The sequence below is a fragment of the Mytilus edulis genome, chromosome 10 (assembly GCF_963676685.1).
Source record: "Mytilus edulis chromosome 10, xbMytEdul2.2, whole genome shotgun sequence".
Taxonomy (NCBI): Eukaryota; Metazoa; Mollusca; class Bivalvia; order Mytilida; family Mytilidae; genus Mytilus; species Mytilus edulis.
This window is the reverse complement of record NC_092353.1, coordinates 63,613,958-63,640,809: the sequence shown is the minus strand read 5'-3', so window position 1 is coordinate 63,640,809 and position 26,852 is coordinate 63,613,958. Positions and strand designations below refer to the sequence as shown.

The window sequence follows — 26,852 nt, the reverse complement described above, 5'->3', positions numbered from 1 at the left end:
CAGCACTCACTTCATACTAACAACATTTCACTTGAGCAATCTGCTAAAACATTTTACCAGTTGATCAGTTAGTCGGAGAAGAAATCTAACTGCAATTTGGTAAACTGTTTTGGCCATTGCTATTGTGATACCCCAAAGGTCACTGGATAAGCACTGTAAGTAAAATTGTTTATGTGATAGTTGTAGTAAAGCTTTATATTTAGGACTATTCACATAATATCAATGATAAGTGAAGGAGGCTAGACATTTCAGCGTGTGCACTCTTGTCTTTAAAGAAGAACTACCGTTTATCAAGTTTTCTTAGACAGATATTTTCTATTTTTCTTGTATATTATTACACATATATTCCTATTAAATGCTAAAACTAGCATGGCGTTTTGGCAGCTGAAATTGCCTGACAAAATACAGAATACTCTGTTTGAAACTTTATTATATTGTTGGATAGTTGTCTCGTTCAAAATCATACCACATTGTCATATTTTACACCAATGGTGTTGTTCAATGATCAGCCTTGGAAAGCCACATACAAACAAGAACAGGAGCAGTAAAATAAAAACAATTTTCAAATTCTTTATTGACTAGATAATAACTTTTTGTGCAATTTGGCAATATTATAATATATAAAGTTGGTCAAGGAAAAAATGTCCAGGTTGCACTACTAATTGTTTGTCATTTGAAAAGCCATATAAATAGCAATGTTATTTGAGATTATTAGGGGAATTTGTTTTGATGTGCTTGTACGTAAATTTCAGATCAAGAGGCTCAAAAATGAATGTTGAAGGAGGAATGAATTATCATACTATTAACATAATTCACACCTCATGCAACCTGGACAAAAATGCATAATTAAAACTTAAACTGGTATGTCCTCTTTCAAAACCAAATGTGTAAACACCATGAGTATTGACTTAGGTAATGACAATGGAACTATCATGAGAGATTATAGGAGATTATAGGAGATGCTATTTTTATTCAGAATATTTAAATTTTTTAACATTACTGATGCACAGCAAGTATTTTTAAAGATAAATAAATAGTATGTTCTACGTAAATATAGCAACAATAAGTTGGTTTTAAAGTTTTCCAAGAAATTTCAAAATGTCATCATAATACTCGACTATATAAAATTCCCTACTCATATCCAGCTGTTTTAGCACCTTATGGTCAGTTAGGATTTCCTTAAGCAATATGAATACAAATGAGTTGCACATTTTAAAAAGTGTGGAAGTGCTCCTATCTTTATGTTGTATTTAGTCTCTTAACTTCATATCAATTAGCTTTACAGCATATGCATCCAATTCTTAATTCACATTATTGCGAACCCTATCATAGTTTTCCACAGATTCACCCGCAAGTTACCTGTCGATTTAAACTTTTGTAAGTTCTATTGTCCAATCTAACAAATACAATAGCTATTGTTCTCTGTTTAGTTTATGCAATGGGACCTTTAAATTTCTTGCAAGAGAAATCTATCGCTCACTGATTAATTTACCTGAACAAAAAATTGAACTGTCAATGATGGAAATACATGTACAAATAAGTAATTATAAAACTCCATGTGATGTTGTATTTTTTCAATCAAAAACACATTTTCAATTTTTTTGATATAAACACTAATTTAAAAATTAAAAGTTGATTTCTGATCAAATTTCAACATTTTACCTATTAAAATTTGCTTTTTTTTAGTCTGTTCACATATAAAAAATTGAAATGATAATGTTTAAATAAAGGTCTTCATTAATGTACCTTGAGCAAAAACTTTAACCTGAAGCGGGACAGACGGACAAACGAACAAACAAATGGACGCACAGACCAGAAAACATAATGCCCCTCTACTATTGTAGTTGGGGCATAAAAATGCAATACAGTATTTATAATTCAGACCTCCATGAGGTCAAGGTTAGGTAAGAATTATACCAGGTATTTATAAGTCCTCCTAATGAAAATTATCAATGCTCTGATAAAATCTACAGAAAATGATGCAGTCTTTCTGAGATCATTTGAAACTAGGACATTTCTCCTTGTATCAAAATTCCAAAAATTACGGGACTTGATTTTATAAATAATTCATATATATGTATATGTAAATGTATAAAGAAGAATTTGATTGCTATCAGATAAAAGAGTTCTGTTTCTTTAACAACTTGTACACAGTGTATATAAAATATAATGTGATATTATGATCTAACACAAAAATGAAATATTACAATGTATTCCCTGAGATTCACATCACAACCTATTCAATGGAATGAAATGAAATGACACTAAATGAAAGGATAATATGTTAATTTGCAAAGCATTTGTGGGACTATAATGAAAAGTTATCCATCAATATTTTGTCTATAAAATCATATTAAACTCATTCACTACTTGCATACAAACATTTTGGCATAGGTATTGTGTCTTTCTCCCTAAATCAATCTCTACTTTCACTCAAATTCATAAAAATAAAAAAATAAAAATAAAAAGGTATTGCTTGCTGTTCGGTGTGAGCCTAGGCTCTGTGTTGAAGACCTTACCTTGACCTATAACGGTTTACTTTAATAAATTATGACTTGAATAGAGAGTTGTCTCATTGGCACTCATACCACATCTTCCTATATCTAATGACAAATATAAACTTTCATACAAATGTATCGATAATATCAGCTAATTAGAAGTAGATTGTCGCATTAAGAATATTAATGATTAATTAGAATATTAAAATGCAAGGATTTGTGAGTGCAATTAATATTAAACATGTACCAGTGATACTATATATCAATATTACTTTCTATTGTATGGCATACTTTTTTTAATGACCAAAAAGGTCACATGATATGGGTTTAACATGTATTTTTTTTTTTTTTTTGCTGAAAATTTGAATGTACCCCTGTTCTAAAAAATCATCTTTCACCTTGGACAGTTGCACAAATTTTGACCCATGACTTAAATTATCTCTTCTAAAGAGTTTCCAAATAAACAAAGACAATCAGTATGCTTTAATGTTTTTGTGTAGTCAAGTTGTCAAAGCCGTAATTTTATTAATAGGGTGCTAAATGTGTCACCGCAAACACCAACCACAATAAGCATTGATAAGGGTGACATACTTTGATATAGGAATCATAAAATGTATTGAACAATAAAAATCCAGCCCTATTTTTTTGTGTAAAATTAAACCGCATTGTTAGGGTTAGGTATGTAATACTTATTGATCCCAAGACATTCTGTCTAGCTTAAAAACGCAATGAGTAAAATCAATTAAATAAAATGCATGTTGCAATTTGACATCAAAATTTCACTGCTGGTAAATCATTTGGACTATAGAATTATAGCTTTTGTTTAAACGCTACCAGTAATAATCATCTTGATATGAAACAAACAATTCAACAATAAAAGCATTAACTCGAGATAAAAAAAATTAAAACATAACAAATGTAACATACAAAAATTATTTCCAGAAATCTGGCCTATTTCAACACAGTATCAGTTAACATTATTAAATCTTCTAAATGTAACAATAAAATTCACAGTGAATATTTCATGGAATATGTAGTACTGTTTTAAATAGAGATTAATACATGGCCTTTTCCATTTCAGCCTGGGTATCATCCCGAGACCCCCATATCAGCCCGAGACAGAGTCGAGGTGCTGATATGGGTCGAGGGATGATACCCAGGCTGATGTGGAAAAGGCCATGTATTAATCACTTTATCATATATTTCCGACAATAGTTTTATAAAATTGAGATGGAAATGGGGAATGTCAAAGAGACAACAACCCGACCATAGAAAAAACAACAGCAGAAGGTCACTAACAGGTCTTCAATGTAGCGAGACATTCCCGCACCCGGAGGCGTCCTTCAGCTGGCCCCTAAACAAATAAATACTAGTTCAGTGATAATGAACGCCATACTAATTTCCGAATTGTACACAAGAAACTAAAATTAAAAAAATACAAGACTAACAAAGGCTCCTGACTTGGGACAGGCGCAAAAATGTATGTAAGGCAAATAAACAAATGTAATAACTAAAACAGTCAAAAACTTTATAAAGAAAATAAATTATGAATCAAATATACTATAATTGTCCAACAACAGCATCATTACCTAATAAAATTGAGAATGGAAATGGGGAATGTGTCAAAGAGACAACAACCCGACCAAATAAAAAACAACAGCAGAGGGTCACCAACAGGTCTTCAATGTAGCGAGAAATTCCCGCACCCGGAGGCGTCCTTCAGCTGGCCCCTTATATATGTATGGTAACATTTCCTATAGATGCATTTTGAAACATTGAAAATTTTGAAAAGTTTTATGATCATTACTAATCCATGTTTGTTGTACTATAAAATGATTCATAATTGTCAATGGCATTTGTTAGCAAGTACTAAACCTATCCCCATAAAAGTTCCCGTAAATTTTGACGTCGTCATAAAAAAACATCTGACGTCACAATGGAAAAGTAAACAACCGATACCGGAAACACAGGAAGTAACTTGCACGAGAGGCACTCTTATGGGTTTTGTGCACGAGATGCACATGATATGGGTTATCAGCCCGGGTGGGCTATTATGGCTTGTGTACTTCCGCTCATTACACATATGCAAAAGCTATCATATCAATGCTAAGTATATGATAATAAAATTTTAATTCCAATCTGCAGAACTACATATGAATTATTCAGTCATAAATTCTGTTCACTTACAAGTGCCGAACTAGTATTATTTTTTTTCTTCTATTCATTATTAAGGCAAACATAGGCAAGTTTTTTTCTATGTTACTGACATGAAAATGAAAATGACCTTTGATTTATTCCTGGAAAAATGATATTACTTTATCTTGCAAACTGGCTTTCATATATTAGTTAACAAGTCCAGAATAATAAAATTCAAAATAAAATAAGTACTACAGATTTTATCAAGTTAGTTCATTGACTTCAAAATTATGTAATATTTAAAGATAAAATGCACAGCAATTTTTTTGCTGATAACCTTCATACTAATCTTTGAAGGCTTTTTTTTGTAAGCCTCCATTATCCAGAGAAAAATACTTAAACAATATACTCCAGACTAGTCCAAATAATTATGACGTCTGGGGCGCCGTCCCAGAAAAAAAAAATTAGCCTTGCCAGACGTCATAATTATTTGGACTAACTTCATGCTAAAATGTGTACAATAAGTCATTGATTGACCCTCAGGAAACGTTTCTTCTCCAGATGATTTCTATAATTTATAACTATAAATAGAAAATCATTTTTGTTCTCATTTTTTTCTTGATATAACATTTAGTGACAATTACATATTCCATACATATTCATGAGTTGTGTAAAATCATAGCAGTAACAATATCCTCCACATTCTCTGGTTTACCTAGATCTTCATCGGGAACAATCATTTTCAACAATTTATGAACATTAACCTGTAAATTAAGAAGTCTTTGTCTTGTTTTAGTGTCCTCTGTTTTATCTGTCTGAGTATTTTGATTTTGAGTATTATTTACTACTTTAGACGGTTCTTGTTTAGGTTCTATCTTTATTTTAGATATGTCAGGTTTAATGTCTTCCCTTCTAGAGATCTTCGGTGCTGATGGTCCGTCCTCTTCATCAGAATCTACTGTCAGATCTACCACTTTGTTACAATTGTTTGTTCCTGATGTACTTGGTTCTTCAACAGGTATAATGTCTACAATATCTCCTTCTTCTGTCTTTATCTGAATTGTCCCACTACAAAAGACAACAAAATTATAACTTTTATAACATTTCTAGTTAATTAATGGGGCATACAAAACGGTAATTCTGAATTGATGTTTTAATCTAGACTTTACATGTTTCACTGACAAAACATTTTTTAATCTATGACGTGTAGCCTTCAGCAGGATCTTCAATCTAATGAGTTAATGTAGGACACAGATCCCAAAATGCATAATTTTCAAGTGATCATTGCGGTTTTCCATAATAATTATGGAAAACAACAATGAACCTCTTCCTGTGCCTGAAGGAGATCTAAAGATTTGTTCACCCAAGAAAAATTATATTTGATTTGGCTATCAAAATCAGCATGCAGTGGCATGAAATGATTTGTCTTAATTTTCAACTGTATACATTAGTCATCTTCAGCACGTTCAGTGACGTATAGATCTTCTTAGAAAACAAATTGTAAGGGTTCCACGGAACCCAGTGTCTCGCCTACGGAAGTCGTAAGGGGACAAACAAAAAATTTAGAAAATATTTTTTTAATTCGAGATCCCATAAGAAATAAGAAATATTTATTCATTCAGTTAATGTTCACTTGTGTTAATATGTCTTTTGATTGAGTTAAGCCATTTCAATTGATATTATATAGTCTATATTGTTGATGTGGTTCATAAGTGTTTCTCGATTTTTATTTTTTATATAGATTAGACTGTTAGTTTTCCCGTTTGTATGTTTTTTCACTAGTCATTTTTCAGGCCCTTTATAGCTTGCTGTTCCATGTGAACCAAGGCTCCGTGTTTGAGATCTTACTTTGACCTATAATGGTTCTTCTTTTACAAATTGTGACTTGGATGGTGAGTTGCCTCATTGGCACTCATACCACATCTTCTTTATATATCTATAAAAAAACAAATCAGTGGCATTAAAATTGAGAATCAAATTTTAAGGCAAATGTTAACCATTTAGAGCCAGAAATGCAACATTAAACATAAGAATCTCCCCCCCAAACTGTATTTGGTCTACTTATAATCAGCCTCCAATCAAACACATGTATATTTACTATCTAAATATATCATATAAAGGATTACCTTGTTGATGTTACATCTCTAGTATCTTCCTCTATCTTCAAAACAATATTTTTTAAAGTAATTTACAAGTCTGCAATCTTAACTAAATAGTTAATCAGAATATTATACATTTATTTCCTGTGCCTGAGGGAGATCTAAAGATTTGTTCACCCAAGAAAAATTATATTTGATTTGGCTATCAAAATCAGCATGCAGTGGCATGAAATGATTTGTCTTACTTTTCAATTGTATACATTAGTCATCTTCAGCACGTTCAGTGACGAATAGATCTTCTTAGAAAACAAATTGTAAGGGTTCCACGGAACCCAGTGTATCGCCTACGGAAGTCGTAAGGGGACAAACAAAAAATTTAGAAATTATTTTTTTAATTCGAGATCACGATTAAACATTACCCTTTACTGAGATCTCGACAAAAAATATATCATTATCTCGATAAAACGAAATTGTCATTGCGACACAATGGACATGTTACATCTATAAATATGGAATGAAGAATAGCAAAGAAAATGTGAAAATAAAAAAAGGTAACGTTGAGTATTTTAATATTTATATATATATGTTTTGGTATTCAGGTCGACCATACATTGAACCAAGGAATTTCTAAATTGTTAAATATAGTAAGGAAAATCCACAAGTTTATTCTCCGAAACTAAATAAATGAATTAATTAAGTTAAACATTTTAAAGAGCGCTTTGAATTTTATTTTCTGATATTAGTTTGAATATTTGTTAGATAACATCAAAATGACATATTCAGAAATACAATTTCGTTTTATCGAGATAACGATTCATTCTTATCAAGATCTTGATATATTAAACCAAGATAACTATTTAAGGTGGTACCAAACACTTTCACTAAAATTAATTTGGCTCGTTTAATTTTCATAAAATTTTGAAAATGATTTACTTTACCCATTAACAAAAACATAAAAATTTCAAAAATTTTGAACCAACCGTTTTGTCAGAAAAATTACACAGGTTATATAGCAGTTTGACAAACACAAACTTTGATCAGTGAGAAGCTTAATATTCCCTTTACAACAGAACGTAATTAAAACGTTTAGCTGACTTTACAGAGTTATCTCCCTGTAGTGTTAGGTACCACCTTAATAATCCAAGATCTGGTTTTAATAAATCAAGATAGCAATATAATAATCTGAAATCTCGATTTAATAAATTGAGATAACGATATAATAATCCAAGATCTTGATATAACAGTTTCGTTTTATCGAGATAAAGGTATATTATCGAGATAATGATATAATTAATCGAGATAACGATATAATAAATCGAGATAACGAAATAATAATTCGAGATCTCGATTAAACAATTTCGGTTTATCAAGATAACAATATATTTTTTATCAAGATCTTGGTAAAACGATTATGTTTTATCGTGATCTCGAATTCAAAAAAATATTTTCTAATTGTTTGTGAGTCCCCTTACGGCTTCCCTACTCGCCTACTTTTGCTGTTAATCACACACTTAACAAAAATGATGAAAAAAATCAATAAAAATGTTCCTCTCGATACAATCTTTTCATTGTCAGAAGCTTCTGTCCAAGTTTGGTAAAAATCCAGGATAGTTTAAGAATCTTAAAAATGTTTTAAAACTTTAACTGCAGACTGTATGTAATGTTAACTGGAAGAAAAATTAAGTAAAATACGGGAAAAATAGATTTTCTTTTACAAAATTTACTGTTTTATTAATAAGAATCAGATATCATTTTAAATAAAACATCATATATTCAGTAAAATATGTGTGAAATAACAATATGCTATTGATAAGTTTTCAGGGGAGATAACCTAAAATATTATTCTTTTGATTAAAGACTTTTTGAAAGAAAAGTTATTATCTCCCCCATGGAAACTTCCTACAAACATATATTGCAATTTTACACATATTTTACTGAATATGAAATGTTTTAATTCACATAATGTTTGATTCTTATAAATATAGAATACTTTTAGAAAGAAAAACTATATGAAAGCTTAGTTTGGACAATTTAATAGCAATTCAAAATAAACATTTCCCCTTCAGCATGGAAATAAATATAATATAACTATACAAACTGATAAACTAATTTTGTCACAGCATCATTAAAGTGGAGTTAAAGTCTTATAGGATTGTAAGTATGTTTTATTTTATCACCTTGCACTTTCATGACTTGGCTGTGGTTTTCTACAGCAGTTGGTTCAAATTTCTGACCAGTTGAACAATTTGATTTTATAAAACAAATTGCAATTTGGTCAAAATTTTGAATGAGTTGCAATTGGTGGAGAGCAACACTAACAGTCAAGTCACTGTAAAGTAAAATATGGAAAAAATGGATTTGTCATTTTACAAAATTTACTTCTGGATACTATCTTATGATCATAAACAAGCTTCTGTCCAAGTTTGGTACAAACCAAGGATAGTTTAAAAAAGTTATTAAAATTTTAAAAACTACAACCACAGAGGGATGTAATGTTTTCCCGCAGAAAAACTAAGTGCATTATAAGTAAAATACGGAAAAAATGGAATTTTATTTTCACAAAATTTACTTCTGGATACTATCTTATGATCATAAATAAGCTTCTGTACAAGTTAAGTAGAAATCCAGGATAGTTTAAGAAAGTTATTAAAATTTTAAAAACTTTAACCACAGAGTGTATGTAATGTTTTCCCACAGAAAAACTAAGTCCATTTATAAGTAAAATACGGAAAAAATGGAATTTTATTTTCACAAAATTTACTTCTGGATACTATCTAATGATCATAAACAAGCTTCTGTCCAAGTTTGGTAGAAATCCAGTATGGTTTAAGAAAGTTATTAAAATTTCAAAAACTTTAACCACAGAGTAAATATTTGTGGACGCCGCAGCCACGACGGAATGTAGGATCGCTTAGTCTCGCTTTTTCAACTAAAGTCGAAGGCTCGAGAAAAATGAAAACCATAACAATGAATCTTACAAGTTGTATAGAATTACCACATATTTCAGGTAGATGTCTCCTATTTCTAAATCATTTCACTGTCAGTCATTAAGAATCTGAGATCTTAACTGTTAAACTTACAAATAATGCATGCAAAACAGATGGTAAAGGAAACTAATCAATACCTGTTTATTGACACTTGAAATTAAATTATCTAAATTCAAATGTCGTGCCTTTTTCTGATATTCACGACAAATTCTTTCACTCATAGTTTTTTGTCTTTTAAGTTCACTTATTTCTTTTTCTTTGTTCTGCTTCTCCTTCATTAGTTTGTCCAGATCTTTCTTCATCCTTCTGATTTGAACTGGAGTCATGGAGTTTGGATTCACAGATGAAGAACCTGCTGTGCTAGATACCTACAAATAATCAATCCTTTTATTATTCCCCCTATTTATCCTTTGTACAATATATATAGCTCTTGCAAGCTTAGGAAAATTCTACTTGCACATTATTCCTAAATATTCCTGCAATCACTATAATTTTCCAACAAAAATTAAATGAATGAAAATATATAGTTACAACTGCATGTTTTTTTTAATTCAAATTTGGAACTATTACCATTTCAATACGTTCAATATGAAATGTTTAACAATCAAGAACAGATGAAAATCTAAAAAGGATTTCTCTGAGAAAAATTAAGAACTTGACAGTATTAGTTTTAGAGAATAAAAAAAAGGGCAATGATGAATGCCAAACTTTACAAATATGATAGGTTTTTTTCTTACAAGGATCTCGCAGATCTGATTGAATTGATGACAACTTTCATTTCTTTAGGTTATATATGTTGGATGTGAAAAAGGATTGTAAGTTCCTTTCATGAGAGATAACTTAAAAATCAAATATGTGTTTACAGACCAATTTGAGGGTGGAATACAGATTTGGGGGCTAAATTTGAGATGGAGTATATTTGGTGATAGCCATGTATAGATCTTGGTTAACTGATTGAGAATGTCAGTCATAGTAAATACCTCTCCTACAGCAGTTTTCTTCGTCATTTCTTGTTCCTTTCTGGCAAGTTCTTTTTCCTTTGCTGCTAATAACATTTCTCGAGTTCTATTTTGTTCTGCCTGTAAAATCAACATTTTTTTTGTAAGAAAATCCAAGTAAATAATTGAATGATACAAAAACTCATAAAACACCTATTTCCATGTACAATAAAGTTATAAAAGAATGGTTATTTCTTCAATTGCAAGACATAATATTTCTGGGATGGGTAGAAAAATTGCACCTAAAAGTATTCAAATAAATGAAGATTTTTATTTCTAACTATTATTTTTTTTGAGATTATAAATTGTTTTGACCTGTAATAACTGTTGAACAGCCAATCCCCTATACATGTCCGATTGTATGGTACACAACAGAATTAAGAATAATTTACTTTGCTAATAATACTTACAGCCATAAATTTTATTTTTATTTTCCTTTCTTGTCTGAAATAAAGAAAAATACATATCATGATGAGAAATAAATAAACATATGAAAATCAACATTGTTATTTTGTAATTCCTGTTTTCCTTTTTATATATATAACACTTGAAGCAAAATTGAGTGACACTAGCTTTTTAAATTGACATCAAAAATGTGCCAGGTTTTAACATGTTTTGTGATAAAAACAGTTGTTCTTATTTCCCCCCAAAGTATCAAAGTTATTCACAAAAGTTTATTACCTAAAAATTACCAACCACTTTCAAGTAAAAGTTCAAGAGAAATAGTACCATCAAAATCAAAAAACTTTACAGTGTTATAACTTCTGTATTTTAAATGTTTTCTTGTAAGTAGCTTCTGACAGTGTTATAACTTACTGTTGTATTTTAAATGTTTTCTTGTAAGTAGCTTCTGACAGTGTTATAACTTACTGTTGTATTTTAAATGTTTTCTTGTAAGTAGCTCCTGACAGTGTTATAACTTACTGTTGTATTTTAAATGTTTTCTTGTAAGTAGCTCCTGATAGTGTTATAACTTACTGTTGTATTTTAAATGTTTTCTTGTATAAAGTAGCTCCTGACAGTGTTATAACTTACTGTTGTATTTTAAATGTTTTCTTGTAAGTAGCTCCTGACAGTGTTATAACTTACTGCTGTGTTTTAAATGTTTTCTTGTATAAAGTAGCTCCTGACAGTGTTATAACTTACTGTTGTTTTTTAAATGTTTTCTTGTAAGTAGCTCCTGACAGTGTTATAACTTACTGTTGTTTTTTAAATGTTTTCTTGTAAGTAGCTTCTGACAGTGTTATAACTTACTGTTGTATTTTAAATGTTTTCTTGTAAGTAGCTTCTGACAGTGTTATAACTTACTGTTGTATTTTAAATGTTTTCTTGTAAGTAGCTCCTGACAGTGTTATAACTTACTGTTGTATTTTAAATGTTTTCTTGTAAGTAGCTTCTGACAGTGTTATAACTTACTGTTGTATTTTAAATGTTTTCTTGTATAAAGTAGCTCCTGACAGTGTTATAACTTACTGTTGTATTTTAAATGTTTTCTTGTAAGTAGCTTCTGACAGTGTAATGACTTACTGTTGTATTTTAAATGTTTTCTTGTAAGTAGCTTCTGACAGTGTTATAACTTACTTTTGTATATTAAATGTTTTCTTGTAAGTAGCTTCTGACAGTGTAATAACTTACTGTTGTATTTTAAATGTTTTCTTGTAAGTAGCTCCTGACAGTGTTATAACTTACTTTTGTATATTAAATGTTTTCTTGTAAGTAGCTTCTGACAGTGTAATAACTTACTGTTGTATTTTAAATGTTTTCTTGTAAGTAGCTTCTGACAGTGTTATAACTTACTTTTGTATATTAAATGTTTTCTTGTAAGTAGCTTCTGACAGTGTAATAACTTACTGTTGTATTTTAAATGTTTTCTTGTAAGTAGCTCCTGACAGTGTTATAACTTACTGTTGTATTTTAAATGTTTTCTTGTAAGTAGCTTCTGACAGTGTTATAACTTACTTTTGTATATTAAATGTTTTCTTGTAAGTAGCTTCTGACAGTGTAATGACTTACTGTTGTATTTTAAATGTTTTCTTGTAAGTAGCTTCTGACAGTGTTATAACTTACTTTTGTATATTAAATGTTTTCTTGTAAGTAGCTTCTGACAGTGTAATAACTTACTGTTGTATTTTAAATGTTTTCTTGTAAGTAGCTCCTGACAGTGTTATAACTTATTGTTGTATTTTAAATGTTTTCTTGTAAGTAGCTTCTGACAGTGTTATAACTTACTGTTGTATTTTAAATGTTTTCTTGTATAAAGTAGCTCCTGACAGTGTTATAACTTACTGTTGTATTTTAAATGTTTTCTTGTAAGTAGCTTCTGACAGTGTAATGACTTACTGTTGTATTTTAAATGTTTTCTTGTAAGTAGCTCCTGACAGTGTTATAACTAACTGTTGTTTTTTAAATGTTTCTTATCAGTAGCTTCTGACAGTGTTATAACTTACTGTTGTATTTTAAATGTTTTCTTGTATAAAGTAGCTCCTGACAGTGTTATAACTTACTGTTGTATTTTAAATGTTTTCTTGTAAGTAGCTTCTGACAGTGTAATGACTTACTGTTGTATTTTAAATGTTTTCTTGTAAGTAGCTTCTGACAGTGTTATAACTTACTGTTGTATATTAAATGTTTTCTTGTAAGTAGCTTCTGACAGTGTTATAACTTACTGTTGTATTCTAAATGTTTTCTTGTATAAAGTAGCTCCTGACAGTGTTATAACTTACTGTTGTATTTTAAATGTTTTCTTGTAAGTAGCTTCTGACAGTGTAATGACTTACTGTTGTATTTTAAATGTTTTCTTGTAAGTAGCTCCTGACAGTGTTATAACTAACTGTTGTTTTTTAAATGTTTCTTATCAGTAGCTCCTGACAGTGTTATAACTTACTGTTGTTTTTTTAAATGTTTTCTTGTAAGTAGCTCCTGACAGTGTTATAACTTACTGTTGTTTTTTAAATGTTTTCTTGTAAGTAGCTTCTGACAGTGTAATTACTTACTGTTGTATTTTAAATGTTTTCTTGTAAGTAGCTTCTGACAGTGTAATAACTTACTGTTGTATTTTAAATGTTTTCTTGTAAGTAGCTCCTGACAGTGTTATAACTTACTGTTGTTTTTTAAATGTTTTCTTGTAAGTAGCTTCTAACAGTGTTATAACTTACTGTTGTTTTTTAAATGTTTTCTTGTACATAGCTTCTGACAGTGTTATAACTTACTGTTGTATTCTAAATGTTTTCTTGTAAGTAGCTTCTGACAGTGTTATAACTTACTGTTGTTTTTTAAAGGTTTTCTTGTAAGTAGCTCCCGACAGTGCCTCTTCCTCATCTTCAGGCTCTTCAGGTATTTCACATCGACTTAAAAACATTACAATAATTATAGATTATTTTCAATATAGATTTGTTGCATTCTTATTTATTGGCTATATTTTATTCTTTCAAGGAATTATTGCGAACCCTATCATACTTTTCCACAGATTCAACTGCAAGTTACCTGTAGATTTAAACTATTTTAAGTTCTATTGTCCCATCTTACAAATACAATAGCTATTGTTCTCTGTGTAGTTTATTCACTAGGTAACTTGCAGGTGAATCTGTGGAAAAGTATGATTGGCAGTGTTCTCCCCAGGCCGATATGACGCTGCGGTGCCGCAGCGCCTTCACAATATTTTCGAAGATCCTGCAGCGTCTTAATTGTCCGCTGTCCCTTAATACTTGATCCCGCAGCGTGTTAATTTTCACATTTTCATTATAAATGTTGGTTAAAATTGTCAAGTTGCTGATCACCGCTGAGAGGTCGATCAGTGTTACGCAATAACTGATAATTAGTTTTACCTAAGCCACGCTTATCTCAGCCTTATCGGACTATGTTATCATGTAATAGCTTACATGATCATCAAGAAGATAGATATTTGTAGAAGAAAATTTAAAAAGATAAAAACTTCAGTGCAGAAATTGAAGAAATAGATCGCAAATACATTGTATTTACGCATTGTGTGTGTGATCACTTGACCATTTAAATAACGAATTGTTTCATTGGTCGAGAAGAAGAATCTATTTTAACACGACCAATGAACGTGATGAATACACGTGATAAATTTGAATACACATTGCTAAAGATATTTACGATGAAAATTATGAATGAGAGTATTTTGTAATTGAAAAAAATAGAATAAACTTTGATTAAAGATAAAGAGAAGTGATTTATTTTAATATAAAGTGAAAAAAATGTTACTTGCAGGGTAAATTGTCTCAAACTGTCGTGTTTTCAGAAATAAAATGATCATTGAACATCGATCGTAAAATTCCGTTCGTCGGGAAATATGTGACAATCAACACGGGTACGGAATTGCTGCAGCTTCTATATAATGTCACTAGTTGATAATTTCAATGATCTTAACTTTAAAAAAGTTGCAAAGTTTCGTTTATATCTAGAGTGGGGTGCTCATTTTCGCCGGGGACACAATTTCGCCGTTTAAGGATTTTGAGGTGTAAAAACTTCAAAGGATGGCTGAAATGGAAGAAATGTACCAGTAAATTATATTTTTATAACAAATATAATATTTTTTTAAACTGAGACAAAATTGCGGCTCCTACCGAAAATGACCGAAAAACGGACAACGATTTTCGGACAATTTCCTGAATAAAAAACACGATTTCAAAGAAGTATTTCTAAGTAAATATTTGACTGAATGCCCTAATTTTGAATTCTTTATACCTTTGAAATGTCTGCTATTCATCTATAATGCAATTGATTTGATAAAAATTGTTAAAAGCTGCGGTTATTTTAAATATTTAAATAGATGTGTAAAAACGGCGAATATGTGTCCCCCATTGACAAAACATCCGGAAATTTCAAACACCCTTTAATCTAACTTTTCAGATGATTTTTTTAAACCAAATCGGTTTTCAAGCTTAAGTATATTTTGCATTTGAATTAATCTTCATATAGAAATATCAGTATACTTCAAAAACATTTAGACCTGAACATAAACTGTAGAAAACATGGAAAGATGTGGCGAAAATGAGCACCCCACTCTACCTGCCAGAGATATGTTTTAACAATAATACACACGGAATCGTAATGTAAAACTACGAAAACTTAATTGTCAGCTGTTCATTTACATATTTTTGTTTTAAAAAGTTGTATACCAAATATGATAAAATATCTTAACCATATTCCATTTTATTAATTCTGAATGAACATGTTCTCTGCAAATAACAAAAGGGTGACTTCTAAGCAAAAGGCAGATGATGGAAGTAGAAGTTTTTTTTCAGCCTCTTTGCCTAATGACTGCTAATGAAAAGGGGAATACACCTTCCTCTTCACTGTCAGTATAAGCAGATGTCATTGCTTCTCCTAATCCCAACCTAGCTAAAGTTTTAGCAAGTGATAACAGCAAGCACCATGTTTCTGGTTTCAATGACAAGTGGCTGACTGAGTTTTCATGGCTTACAAATGTTAAAGGGGGTATAAGCAAAAGTAATTGTGAGAGGGGGTTTTCAACCATAAAGAGGATAAAGACAAAATTGAGGAACAGACTGTGCAACAAAATGACACTATCTTGAAACATTATCCCTAGAAGGAGCAGAGAGTACAGAGATGAATATTTATATTTTGACTTATAAATAACTTTTGTGTTTAAAATCAATTTATTTCATATATATATACATGTATATATTCTTGTAATTCATTATTAAATACTCTGCATTATCAAACACATAACACAAAGCATTATAATTCATATTGCATGTCATGGATTAATGACTGATTGCTTCAGATCACAAAAGTTCACTCTAAAAAAAGAGTTACGCGCCCTTGAATTTTGCGCCTTAAAAAAATCCTGGGGAGAACACTGATTGGGTTCACAATAAATGTAACTATTTGACTGACCTCATAAAATCGTTTTATTCAGAATCAAACTGATATTCTCAATCATTGTCAGACTTTCTTTGATCACCTTTTGAATTATATCATTATACATTGGTCCCTGCACAAAGGCATTCGATTGCTTATCCAACGAATATATGTATCCAGCTTTGTACTCAAACAGTGAGTCAGACTTGAATATGATAGGCTTAGAAGACCTGTTACCACAAACAATATGCTCTAACTGCTAACTGTAAGTCAGAAAAGGGGAACAATATAGTATAATTTTATTTATTTTTGTTTTGATGAGACTTTGATCAAACCCTTTACTCCCAAAACTGCACACAAGCACTCTACGACAAGTTCACTAGGGTGGTTTCTTATGATAAATAATATAAATTAAACTATAAGTAGGGATATCGAATAATTCTCATGTTTGAAATTTGTGAGTAAACTGTAATGTTATTTCATATAAAATTAAAATGTGCACATACTTGAACTGAGCATCTGCATTCATATGACAGAACCATTTATCTGGGAGATCCTCAGATGTCATTCCTGTGGTCAATCTTCTCCACCGTAAACAATTATCACACTGAGCCCATGTCCAATCAGGAACCGTTTGTCTGCAAAATAGTGTCATCATATATATTCATGCTTTTTATTTGTTTTAAATTGTGTCTCTTCAAAATACTTAACAGACTTGGGGTATACCATTCAATATTTGGGAGTTAAAATGAATGAACTGTTCATATATGCTTGACAAATAAACTTCTATTAAATTGTTTGTTTCATTATGCTCAACCTTTTAAAGAATGAAAAGCTGTAGCTTGGTTCCTGTATGAGCAAATACATGCATCCTTCAAAACAAAACAATTTCTAACTGGATGTAACATTCTATAAACTGTGTGTCTAAGCATGTTTAATAAATTGCTTTCTTGCGCACAGCTGGATACAACCGCAGAGGTCCAACACTGAACAGTCGGGGCAAAAATGGACACAATATTCGCACTTGATACAGGTCTGAATTTGGATTGTAATTAAATATTGAAGGTAAATCTAGAAAAGCACTTCAGAAGCATCAAATTTATAATGTAGTGTTTTCATTTTTTATGGAATACACACATTCATTTTCTACTGTATCATTCAATGTGATTGGTAGAAGTAATTGTATAATACATACTGATTTTGTGGTAAATAATTGTATAATACATACTGATTTTGTGGTGCAGTCTTCTCATTCCCTCCTCTTTTTTCATTCCAGTAATCATTTAATTTTTGAGCAGCATTCGTCATAAATGCACTGAAAAAAAATAATAAAAAAGATAAGGAAACCATATGATCTTCCTCAAAATTTTCATGGTCAAAAATATTCTGTACTTTCAAAAAATACATTTCCAATTTTCACAAGCTTTGATTTTGCATCTAAACTCTGGCGTAAATACCTCTGCAAATTTCCTCTTGCCACACTGCTTCCCTTGAATCTATGTTTTATGAAATTATATTCTAGCTGAATAAGTGAAATAACTTTGAGGACCACAATAGCTTATTCACAATCATTTGATTAGAATTAGCTATTTACACATTATATTTGGTAATTTTAAACAATTTTTAAAGTACATGTGTTACAACTCAACCATAAAGTGTGCTATAAAAGGTCCTAGGATGGCAAAATGTCAATCAACAAGTCAGTTGAAAGATATATCATTTTGAACCTTTCATTGTACAAGTTCTGGTTAGGTTCTTTTTTTTTTAAATATGCATTCGTTAGTTAGTCACCAATTGTCAAATAGACAATAAATCAAACAGAATCAAACAGATCTTACACAAATTTTCTACTTGTTGCATATTTGCCACTGGACATTAAGCACTCAATAATCAATCAATCTACACATTGCATGCTTAAACAATAAATTTGAAGTTACCTGTACTTATCATCTCTTTGGAAATCTTGTTTGTTATGTATTGGAGTAAGAAAATAGGAATCAACTACACCAACAACTCCAATTCCAAGTTCATTTGGCTGAAACAGAAAGGTTAATTAATAAAGTACAGAAAAATTATATCACATATTACTATAAAATGTATTCTGAATTTAAAAAACAATACTGGGTTAGGTATTACAAAATAAGTGTTACATGTGCCATGACAATTCCTAGTATCAATGATTCATGAAAATGAGGTTAAGACCAATTGAACCTATTTGTACATCTTACATGATTACATTGACCTTAAAGTTGACCTTTTACTAGTACTCAGTGTTAGTGAGAAACTGACCTACAAACAGAACATTATCATTGAAAACATAAGAAGATAAAGACAAATACAGTTGAGTAATAATCGTAATTGACAAACCAGTCTAATCTAAGAAAACTAACCAATGAATTCAGTAGTCATGGAAACATTATAATCAAAGTCAAGGACAACTGACATAAGCTAAACAAAATTATGTGTCAAAAGGACACTATGTCCTGCTCACACTAACTTATCTCTCTGTTTAGTGCACTGTTAATTCCATCTTAAAATCTTTTTTTGGCATTTCATATAAATAGTTCTTCTCACAATAAATAAAGTTTCAGAATGATGAAACCAGTTTCATGGTAAATTACTTAACAAAAACTTTATCCTGGAATGTAATAACTTCAAAAATTTTGATGGAAATATGTTTTTTCAGTATATAAATATTTACCTGTTTTTGGTATCCAATTTTCTCATAAGCTCTTATCAATCTATTTTTATGGTACATCATAATACCATAATCATCACTGTTTTTACTTGATGTAAATCCAAACCTGATAGGTATTGGTCTCTCCTGTATTTTGTTAAAGTCAAACTATTATATGGAACCAGTTAAACAATGTGAGTTACCCTATATTAATTTATTTTCAATTGGTATTAATGTTCATGGTTGTTGAAAATTTGCTATAAAAAGGGTGCTTTATTTACAGGTTTCTTCATATGCTTCTATTTGTTACAACAAATATTGTTTTGCTATGTGTTAAAACATAGTATTGAAAGTTATTTATCTCAATAGCAATCAAAATTTCTAGATCCTACTCTTTTACCAATTGTACTATTCATTGAAGTTTAATCTGAAGAATATATGCCAATCAATTACAAATGAAACTTGTTCAATCTTGTACAGAAAACCAGGGCTTAAAAGTTTTAATGAACTTTGAACTTTCTACATTATATTTCAACATGTTAAAGCAATTTGATAAATCACTCATGGCATAGTCTTCCACCTTTAACCTAATCATTGAATCTAGTTAAAATAAACTAGTGATGGAGTGCACAACTTGAGACAATAAACTCTCAACTGCATATTTAAGATATATACAATGTATTCAAATTAACATGATTATTTAGTTTTCTAATCATTTCAAGGACATTTATCAGCTTATTTAAATAATATATTAAATAAAACTGACTGATAAGTGAACATTTTGTTGAAAACTAAAATTACAAATCAATGGTGTACAATGCTGAACCAACAACCCACAACAACTTCTGGACCATTATCATATCTAATAACAATTATGTGGAAGGATACAGCCCATGTTGGTCTGTAGGTATCTATTTCTGTCTGGGATAAACTTTTCTGTATAAGTTTGGTCTTCACCTTCTTCCCACGAAGAACAATTTTCATTTTTGGTTTTAGGTAAAGTATGCTGCAGTAATCCTGTAAAAATAAAAATAAAACATATATATAAACTGATTCAACGCTGCAGGTTTTATCTATCAACTAGTGATGGAGTTCACAAAATACTATCAGACTTTTGAAGTTAACTGAATAAAAAACAACAAAAACAAAATACAAAACTCTCCTTTCAAAACAAATTTTAAAATTCTGTTTCCACAACAACTCTTACATTGTCTTAGGAAACGAAGATAACAAAATATTGATGGGTTTAATTAAAAAATTTGCAGCTGCTATCAGATACTAGTTAATGACAAAGTACGAACATGTTTGCCTTTGCTTTAAATACTGTAAACTGATTTCTCTAAAAAGTTTGTGATATTCTTTTTTGTATTGGAAAAAAATGCCACTGACTTAGAACAAGTATTATCATAATTCCAAGACCTAAATGAGCACACAACATCAAAATCATAAATACCCTGAGTGAAACTTTGTATCGTGGTTTGGATTCTGCTTGTATTCTGTTAATGGTAGAATAATCTTTAACATGGGTATCTGGATTTCTGATGTCTAAAGGGTCACTGTCAAAATCTAACTCTAAATTGCCATTTCCTATCCTAAAATTAATTCAATTAATGTTTTAAAAATTTTGTGGAAAAGAATTATAGTACATGTACAATAAAGTACAATACATTTGGTATTTCTAAGTTTTATTCTTTTTGTTGAATATCATCTATTTGTCTTGTTTTCATATAAAACTGTATCTGACTATGGTGAACTATCACTTTCTGCAGTACTTTGATTTTGAATGCTAATCTAGGAGTAAATACTAGCATATTCATCTTCCAACAGATTATTAACTAACAAGAGGCTGCCGAAATGACAGCAACAACTTTACAATTAAGAAGTTAAGAACAACATATTAAGATTTGAAAAGCATTGATTGAACAGCTCTCATCTTCATACACTGCAACTACTAAAGTGACATTTTTACATTAATATTGAACTTGACCTCTATTTTGTCATCTATAACAGCATATCTAATTCGTTTTTACAGGAATGGTTGAAAGATTCATATTTAACGTAACAATTGGGAGTCACACCATATATCCCCAAATTTAACGTAACAATTGGGAGTCACACCATATATCCCCAAATTAAATTGAAATCAATAACCATTTTTTTGGAGCGATACAGCAATACACACATGGTTCAAACTATAAAACAAGTTTATTTTGTCAAACTACAATAGTTTTGATATGGAAGACTAATAGTATTGTCCTGACAGATAAATAGTATAATATAACACTTTGAAGTAAACAAAATTCATGTAACCACAGCAATAATCACTTACCTGGCTAAGTTGTATATAATTATTTTTGTGCCCGTCTTGAGTTTCTCCATAGAATCCAGTTCATTGAGTAGATCTTTCTCTGTCTTAAGAATGGAATGCTGAAGTATTGATTGTAGATTACTCTTCACATCTCCTGTGTTACTTCTCATCTGTACAATGTTAAGGATGTACTTAGGTGAGGTTTTGGTATTTCTGTCATATGTTCGGACTCCTTGGTGTTTTTCCATACAATAGAATATTATATATTATATATTCATTTCCATGCTGAAGGGGAACTGTTTATTTTGAATTGCTATTAAATTGTCCAAACTAAGCTTTCATATAGTTTTTCTTTCTAAAAGTATTCTATATTTATAAGAATCAGACATTATGTGAATTAAAACATTTCATATTCAGTAAAATATGTGTAAAATTGCAATATATGTTTGTAGGAAGTTCCCATGGGGGAGATAATAACTTTTCTTTCAAAAAGTCTTTATTCAAAAGAATAATATTTTAGGTTATCTCCCCTGAAAACTTATCAATAGCATATTGTTATTTCACACATATTTTACTGAATATATGATGTTTTATTTAAAATGATATCTGATTCTTATAAATATTGAATACTTTTAGAAAGAACAGCAGATTCATATCAGTAGATAACATAATGAACGTCCATTTTGATTGTACAGTGTAAATTATTTAATCAAATATATATAACCAACCATCCATAAAAAAAAAAGGAGAAAATGCTAGACTTGAAAAAAGGAAAATGTTCTTTTCTTTGCAATAAAAGGATATTATCTGGCAATGACCATGAGACTATTGGAACCAGAACTGTCTCTGCTTTGATGTTCTTCAAGTAAGTCTGTGACAGCATACCAACACTCATGTAGTTAGCCTGACGTGTAAAAACCAGGGCATCATTCCCTAACTTCATGGAACCAGATTTAAATCCATTACCATAATGTCCAATTGGTTGATGACTTCCAACTGCTTCTTTTTCACAATAACCAAAACTAAAAAATACAGATATTGCAATCATGCCAAATGTCATTAGGTATTAATGCTAGAGAGCTACATTGAAGTCATTATTTATTTTATTGTACTGTAACTTAGCTTCTCCTTTAACATGTAAGCTGCTGATGGATGCTTACACTGATTTATGATTTACCAAATTAAATTGTCTGGATTGAAGGAAATTGCAAGGTAAACATTGACCCATGTAAAATGTAAATCATAGTGATCACACTAATCAACCTGAGATAACACAAAGGTGTTAATTAGGCCATAAACATAAACAATGCTATAAATGTATCTTGAATTGTAAATCACTTCTTATCAAAAGCTAGCCCAGCATGTACAAGAATTATGAAGATATAAAATGAATACTTTAGCATAGCATATCAATACCGGAAATCTGACTTTCATCGATCAAAAATATTTTTTTATGAGAATTAAAAGATAAAAAGATGTACAGTTTAGGTTTTTAAAGATTTAATTGGTGTAATCCTGTCTGCAGTTGTAGTTCATAGTGTGTTTGCACTGTGACTACTTTTATAGTATTCTCAGATTTCGCGACATTCCAATATATTCTCCGCATCATATCAGTAGTCAAACCTACATGGGGATCTTTCTGTGTCTCAATTTAAACAACGGTTGTTTTATTTCATTGGACACTTAAATCCACGAAACCCACGAAAATTGATATCCCACAAATAAAAGTACTTTCATAGTATTTCACAATTATGGGTTGTTTGCCTGTGATAAAGCTATCACATGTGTATTACATCTTTGTTGACTTGGATGGAGAGTTGGTCTTATTGGAACTCATACCACATCATCTTTTATCTACATACAGTCACCACAAAATAATTCTTCTGCTAGTAGTTATTTCAAATGATGAAAGGAAGTTCAAGTGAATGAAAACTAATTTCCATTATTACTGGCACATGCCTATATATAGCTATTGTTCAAGACTTCCATCTAAATAATGTCTTTTGGTTATTTTTGTCAAACAATGGGTTTCTGTCTCATTGACATGATCTCCTTCCATTCATACTTACTACAAGTCCATTCATACTTACTACAAGTCCATTCATACTTACTACAAGTCCATTCATACTTACTACAAGTTTTAAATATTGTAAATCATTGACAAATGCGTAAATTTGAACAATGAATGAAAAAACATTAACATGTTTAGGAATTAATTGTTAAATACTACCATTACATTTAGTTACTGTTTTACTTGGCTCAAGGTTCTGTTGAAATTATGCTTTCATATCATGGCAAACCCGACTCCTACTATAAAAATGGCAAACAAACCTCAGCATTTTATGTAGCTTGTTTGGATCCATCCCATATCCATTATCAACAAATGTTAAACAAATAGTATTATTAATAGATCTTTTATCAATCCATATCTCAGAGGCATTCACATCAGGATCATAAGCATTGTCTACAATAATAATAAAAACATTTTAAAAGTTATACTGAGTTGTGTAACTATCAGTGTTCTCGGATCTCCCAGTATTTTCATATGGCACAATAGGATTGAAATATATGGCACCACACTTACAATACATTCCATAAATGTATAAAACCTTGTCAGATGGTGCTATAAGGCCTTGGGTAGGACACAGATTATGTTGTGACTGTGAGTAAAAAGAGCTGTATCTTGATAATATTCTAATGATACCAGTACAGTTAACTCTATTTAATTGCACAATTATGTTATTACATTTTAGGGACTGCAAAAAAATTATTGGTCTACATGTTTTTGTGACTAAGGCACCAACATCAGCATACAGATTATACATTGACATATGCATTAGTATAAAATACTAAAAGCAAGGTCATAGTATAGTAGTTGTTAAGAAAGAGGAAGTGAAAGTGTAAATTGAAAAAATATCAATTTTGTCATATGAAAATGAAAGTAAAATAAAATTGTTCCTGTATTGAGTCTTTGTTATTAAATAACTGTTGTAAATTGAATTCTACATTTTATGTGTTTCATTATAACGACCCTGCATACCTGAGGTATAATAATAAATATCCACTTGCGACGCTCGACTCTACCTTATCTACAGATATTCAAAAGTGGGGCAAGTTGGCTGACCTATATTCAACACTTGCTTCAGAAAAAGTTGAAATCTATTGGGGTACTTTATATCATCATCTTGCAAGTTTTCTTCCTTTTTATGTTTTATTCATTCTGAATCTGATTGGCTATACATTTTAAGAAATTGTCAGATGTAACACAAATTCCATGACAGTAAATTCTGACCCATATATCCACTCGCGACTCTTAAGTGACTCTACAGTATTTACAGATATTCACAAGTGGGGCAAGTTGGCTGACCTATATTGCATCCTTTTCAAAAGTGTATGGACAGACTATGCAAACTAAATAAAGACTGTTTCTGATAATTGGAGTAAGTTGTCATGACTAAATTCATGTGGTTTTTCTAATTTTCATATTAAAAAGTGGGGCAAGTTGGTAGACCTTTATTCAGCAGGATTTTAACCCTTTTGATAAGTTTTCATAAGTGTAAAGAGTTGTTAGACCTGTGTTCAATGGGATTTTACCCCTATTTTATAAGTGGGGATAGTTGGTAAACAAGAGTGGGGCGAATTGCCAGTATAGGTTCTATTTTTTCTTTTCTTTATAATATCCAGGTGTGTTGATAAGTCGTTATCCTAAGGCTATTTTTTTCTTATTTTTTCTGTAGACTTATCTTTCGTTTTTTTATTACCATGCATTGTCAAGCTTGGTAACTCTCAATTGTTTCTTAGTAACTCAATGTACGATGCTGTTCCCATACTGAACCTTCTGACCTTGTTTGTTTACAATCAAATTTCAATGACGTCAAAATCATGTGATGTCAATTCGTTCTACCCAATCAAATTGCTTTACTGTCAATTAGGGAATTTTTCAGTATACAGCAATTACGTTATTTCTTTGTGGGATATTGTTTTAAAATAGTTTGCAATAACTTTGGGTTTTATTCAACAGGAAACCTCATTTTTTGCCATCCCTTTCGACAGAAATGGAATTTTGTATGAATATTTACCTACAGTCATGATGGTCAGAATATGGATCTTTTTATAATGAATGAAAAAAAAAAGTCCATGAAAAATAAATGTAAATTGTTTTTTATTAACCTACTCTATATTCCTGTACAAAATTATGGCATGAACATCGTTTTTTCATATAGTTTTCCTCTCATTTTGGTTGGGCTTTTTTCGCGGGAAAATCACGAAAGACATAAGGAGCATGTCATTTTAAAATTCCTAAAATACGATTTGCTTGACCTGTATTGCCTGCCACAAGATTGATGACGCTGAATGAAATGTACACAAAGCAATGGAGGTCAGAAGTGGGATTTGGTGAAGTTCTAGAATGTTTTTTTATAGACATGCAGAAGTCGGGATACACCTTATCGCTATTTGTCCGCCATTACTGGATATCACACAGGTTCCCGTAAAATTTTGACGTCACAATACAAAATATCTGACGCCACAATGGAAAAGTGATTGTTGTATGCGTCAAAAGTTCAAACGGACGGGTCAGCCGGGATTAGCGATAAGGTGTATTGAAACAGGCATTAGAAAATTGGCATTTTTTAGCAATAATTGAAAACAACAATGAAAACTTACCATAAGAAATATTTTTTTATTCAACAGTGCAGAAAAACGTATTCTGCACGGTTTTTATACGACGGAAGTAGCATAGTGACGTCACTGCGTAGTTTCCCCATGTGTTAAGTTCAAACACAAATACTTAACGAACTGACAAGATGAACGATTTAAGACTACGGTAGGATACTTTCCCCCCAGTATTCTCTATTCATAAATGAAATTTTTCTCGTCGAAAATGATGCATATAATTTGTGAAAAAAAATCTCACTTAAATAAAAAATTCATTTATTTAAAATGACAGAGCCAGGACTTTATTAATTTTCATTTTCAAACTTTGTAAGGATGCTCACCAAGAAGTTCTGCAACTGCACTGAAAGCGAAAGTATGACTGGTACTGTTTCCGTGTAGGTATGCAGGAGACACCTGGACAAATAAAAGAGCAATGAATATTCAGAATGTTCAATGTTTTATTTTGTTCCCATTACGACTGACTTGAATTGCAATTTCAATGTATTTATTACCTTAGAAGTTTGGACTCCCCTGTATAATGCCATTTTTATGACAATGTGATTGGTCGGGTATGAAAAAAAGTCTATCAATTTCGATGTTTCAATCGTTATTTATCTATAACTGATTAACTCGCTATATAACTGCA

At 30.6% G+C, this 26,852-nt stretch overlaps 1 protein-coding gene across 1 annotated transcript; it reads right to left on the bottom strand.

Annotated features, from left to right (window-relative positions):
- Positions 1-556: 556 nt before the first annotated feature.
- Positions 557-26,830, bottom strand: LOC139492231 (MORC family CW-type zinc finger protein 3-like). The gene is made up of 18 exons (XM_071280415.1): positions 26,719-26,830; positions 26,548-26,620; positions 23,882-24,014; positions 22,355-22,572; positions 21,572-21,722; positions 20,696-20,834; positions 20,131-20,259; positions 19,267-19,389; positions 18,503-18,600; positions 17,794-17,880; positions 17,072-17,203; positions 13,982-14,065; positions 11,129-11,162; positions 10,701-10,799; positions 9,858-10,088; positions 6,761-6,795; positions 4,227-5,702; positions 557-4,087 (listed from the first exon to the last, which is right to left on the bottom strand). Exons 1-17 carry the CDS (start codon positions 26,749-26,751, stop codon positions 5,294-5,296), a joined length of 2,208 nt encoding a protein of 735 aa, XP_071136516.1. The 5' UTR covers positions 26,752-26,830; the 3' UTR covers positions 557-4,087; positions 4,227-5,293.
- Positions 26,831-26,852: the final 22 nt, after the last annotated feature.

Bases quoted from the DNA above. Each gene is read 5' to 3' on its own strand.
- LOC139492231 (XM_071280415.1), bottom strand. From the start codon at position 26,751: ATGGCATTATACAGGGGAGTCCAAACTTCTAAG. The intron at 21,723-22,354 runs ATATCCTTTTAT...TTAACATTGTAC, and splicing joins CTCATGGTCATTGCCAGATA to AGATGAGAAGTAACACAGGA. The intron at 17,204-17,793 runs GTATGTATTATA...ACTATTTTGCAG, and splicing joins AAGACTGCACCACAAAATCA to ACAAACGGTTCCTGATTGGA.